Genomic DNA, 4,263 nt, shown 5'->3' with positions numbered 1-4,263 from the left:
ATTCGTATGGGTACGTTACTAATTAACACGTACACCGCCCATACCGAGTTCGTGTAACCCCGTATAATAATCTGCCACCATACGCTCACGTCGTTACAAATATCCTGAATACGGTGACTCTGTCAGTCTTATTGGACGGTGAGAATAAAAAAGTGGATTTTACTCAAAACTGGAGGTAAAGAGGGACACGTCAGGTTTTTTTTTTTTTTGTCTTTTTTTTGGCAAAACGCAGAATTTACTCTGCAGGAACAGTGAAAATCACTGCTTGCAAAGTATTTTTTTACAAAAAACCTTGCGTGTCTTCTTAGCGTGTCCGTCTTTTTGTAACTATTATACGTGACATCGATTTCTATATTTCTAATCGCGCTGCAGAGTAAATTTTTACAGATTTCGAAAAGAATTTTAGCACACGTAATGTTCGCTATCGCGAAATCTCCTATCGTCACTTCTCATCTTTACACAAAATCAAGTATCACACCATTAAAGAGATGAAAAAAAGTTTTAATAATAATTTTATTCCAAGTACAGCGAAATAAATGTGAAGAAACATTTTTGTCGATTTAAATAAATTTGGTTTCACTCGATGACACTAATTCTTGTACCGAGCAGCTTTTTGCAAAAAATACTCGGACGACGTTTATTTGAACCAGAATTTAAAAATCTCTTTTTTTTTATCTGTTCTGTGTATAAAGTCGCTGTTTTCTCCTTACGACCTTATGTGGAGTGCGAAAAAAAACAACTGACAAAACGAAATTTATTTAAGGGATCTTATCAAATTGTAGCGAGCCGAAGTATAAATTCATCGTACTTGACTATACAAAAATGGGAAAGTTATGACGGATTATTACCTATTCTAAAGTGTTTTCATAACATATTCAGGTTGAATGAAAGGATTTTGTACAATTAACGACTCGGTTTAAACAATACAACGCTAAACAAAAATTACGCCCAAGGTTGGTACAAATCCTGTCGAACGAACGTATTCAGTGGAAAGATTTCGAGGATCCAACAGATGTAATGAACGATACGATCGCACAAGTTTCGGAGCATATCAAGCGTCGATGAATCGATATAAAGGAGTATTAACAACGACGACTCGGATATTACACCGGCTTTATTTTCGTCACTAGACGGAGTTTCATTCACCAAAGTCGAGGAATTAGACAGAGTCGGTTGTCTTTCGGTAGCGATACACCGACGACTGGAAGTGGGTACCTAACAACAACTAAAACACTAGGCAATAATAACGATGGGTGAAGAGCACCGCTCCTCATGCCACCCGTTTCGAACAAGCTGCTGTTGCTGTTGCTGTTGCTGTTGCTGTTGCTGTTGCTGTGGTTGCTGCTCCCGCTTTCCGAGTATGAGTGCAGCGCCCGATATCTGGGAGACACATCTGAGATCCGGGCCGTGATATCGCGCACGCATATTACCGGGTCCCAAAGAGCAGATGCTAGCTTCGGTTGAACTCCCGGTGCCCCGTTACCGGGCCCCAAACCGCTCCTGCAAACCACTCGCCACTTATTCGGATCCCGAGACCGTTGAATTGCTCGGTTGGCTGTAAACGGGCCTCGACTTTCATTCGGCTATGAAGAGAAAAAAAGATCGTCGCGTAAAATCAACCGGTAACTGTAAAAACGAGGAATCTTCCGATGCTAATCGATATTTTCTACGATAAAGAACGAGAGAGAACGTAGATGGGAATTATGAGGCACGAATTTTTCAGCCTGGGTTCTAAATGGCGAATTTTGGTTTCTTTTACGTAGTTAAGAAAATAAAAAACGGTTCCATTAGTTGAAGATTGATTTTTATTTCTACCTAATGCTGTATCTGCTGCTTATACTGTCAACGAAACACGTCAGGACTTATTTGTCAATGTAAACAAGATAAAGGCAAACTTTATAACCGATAAATGAAGATTTTGGTGATCATTCGATGTGTAGAATCAAAATTTATTCATGCAAATATAATGTCAAAACTAAATTTGTGTAATTATTTGAACCGTGTTTGATCTGATGGTTTTTATGCGCTTTCAAGTCAAAGACAAAAAAATGTTAATTGAGATGAAAAACGGATCTGTGACTGATTAACGGATATTCTGTCTATTTACGTGAAATAAATTGCTTGCTACTGCCAAAGTGTTTTTTTAGGTCCTTACTTTTGATTTTAACATCCAGATTCAAAATTTTGATTCCTGCAGAAATCGCAGTTTGTTCTTTTGAATTTTGGTCCTCCATTTTGGATTTAACATTTTCGAATTGAACACTTTCGCAATTTAGTTCTTGTTTGCAGTGAGTTATTCGAGTTATCACAAAAAATTGTTACGTTAATTCTTTACTTTCTTATTAGAATCATTTCGAGTATTCGAATATTGACGTTAAAAATTACTTTGTGGGTACGAGTTATTGAAAAATTTTTATCAAAAAAAAAAATAAAGATATAGTGAATACAAAATCGAATGCTCGAATATAAAACGAATAGCATTAGTAATAAACAAGATTTAGGAGACTGGATAAGTCAAAACGGCCGATGTTATCTTTTTTTACTTTCTTCAAAACTCCTGTCCAATATTTTTCTCTAGTACCTATTTACGTAGCTCTAAATACGCTTAAAATCACCATAAATAACAACTAGTGAATGTAGATGAATATTCAAATACCAACACTACCATTAATACATGTCATTAACACAGAAATTGGAAGTTGACTCAGACAACGGGAAATTAAAAATAAAAAAATTCTCTCAAAATTTACGTGACAAAATTTTTTTAATATATTTTTTTTTTTTTCAGATTCGTACCCAATTTACCCATCGAAATGACTCCTCAGTTTTGTGAGGTTGAAAAACCATCGCAGGCCTCTGTATTCTAAATCGCCAAAAAAATATCACGTACCTAATATGTGAAGAAATAGCTGATTCATACCTTCAGGATTGACACGTAGCGTTTCAGGCGGTCCGACATCTCACACAATCTAATCGTTGCGTCAAGTGTTACATCTGTGGATATCCAGCGATGAGTAGGGCGATAGGTGTAGGATCGGATCGTATAAGTCGCCGGAAGGCTTTGTCACCTCGAGCGAACTTTTCGCTGGTTGTCTGTGTTGTTTCTTTTTTTTTTTTTTTAAACATTTTTTTTTTTTTCTCTTACCCTCCTGCCTTTAACCGGTTGAAAAATTCTTGCTCAACGCTTCGTCTTCATCGCGAGAACGCCGACGCGCGATGTTTATTCCTTGGTTCTTGAGGATCCGGGCGGATCCCGCAACGGGTTAACGGGGGAATCGTTGCGGAGAAGGACAACATTCCGTTTGTGTTTTGTGCGTCGATTTAGCGATCCGGAGAAATTTTGGCGGAAGGTCGAGGGTCCGCGATTCGCGCGCGAAACGCCAGGAATTCCTTAGCGACAAATACATCGGGATACTCGTTCCAGGATAAACAAAAGGCACTTAGTCAGCGAGGTAGCGGCTATTCGTCCTCCGCTTCTTCGCCGGGACTCGATCATGGAGAACGAACGCGCGACCCTCCGGGATCCAGGATTCCAGGACCGCGTAGGTGTCCCTGGGAATTCTCCTCTCCTCCATCGCTCGCGAACCTGAGGGAAGAGAGGTAGGTGAAAATAGCCGGGGAGAGGAGAATTAAAACCGCGCAGTTGGCCAGAGTGCGAAAATAATTATACCCGCGCTTTGTAAAGACCGTGAAATCCACGTCTTAACGACGATCTTTCCAGACCATAGGCTTGTAGGATCCTCCGGCTCTCCGACAGGAATCCCGTTCGACGATTTGTCAACGCTGTGAAATTTTGCTCAGCTACGTTTTTCGCTTTTTACGCCATCGTTTATCGCGTCGCGTTCCTTTAACCGTCTGTGCATTATTGTATCGGTAGTAAACGCTGAAACTCAACTTGACGGATTGACACTTCGAATGCGCATGCGCGAGTTTTGTCGAATTTTCGTGCAGGCTGGCCACCTCAAACTCGGCTTATGGAGGTTATGTAAACGATGCGAAGCTCTTTGGGTTAAGCAGTGATCAAATAGTCGAAAAAATCTGTGTTTTGCGAAGACTTGACACACTTTTATTGCTATCCGACTGATGGTTGACGACTGTTGCTAGTCGTGATACCAGCGTAATTCAATTCGCTTAATGTTTCATGCCCTGTGTTGAATAAGTTGGCTCTCCTGACTTGCACGATCTGGTCGACCAATAGAGTTCAACTATTTTGCGCATGCGCATTCGCTAAATTTCACCGTTTATCTCAGTGGCTAACGAATC

At 40.1% G+C, this 4,263-nt stretch overlaps 1 protein-coding gene across 1 annotated transcript; it reads right to left on the bottom strand.

Annotated features, from left to right (window-relative positions):
- Positions 1–843: 843 nt before the first annotated feature.
- On the bottom strand, positions 844–3,086 carry LOC124179586. Its single transcript, XM_046564143.1, has 2 exons — positions 2,921–3,086; positions 844–1,583 (listed from the first exon to the last, which is right to left on the bottom strand). Exons 1-2 carry the CDS (start codon positions 2,957–2,959, stop codon positions 1,143–1,145), a joined length of 480 nt encoding a protein of 159 aa, XP_046420099.1. The 5' UTR covers positions 2,960–3,086; the 3' UTR covers positions 844–1,142.
- Positions 3,087–4,263: the final 1,177 nt, after the last annotated feature.

The sequence above is a fragment of the Neodiprion fabricii genome, chromosome 4 (genome assembly GCF_021155785.1).
Source record: "Neodiprion fabricii isolate iyNeoFabr1 chromosome 4, iyNeoFabr1.1, whole genome shotgun sequence".
NCBI lineage: Eukaryota > Metazoa > Arthropoda > Insecta > Hymenoptera > Diprionidae > Neodiprion > Neodiprion fabricii.
This window is presented reverse-complemented; position numbering and strand designations above follow the sequence as displayed.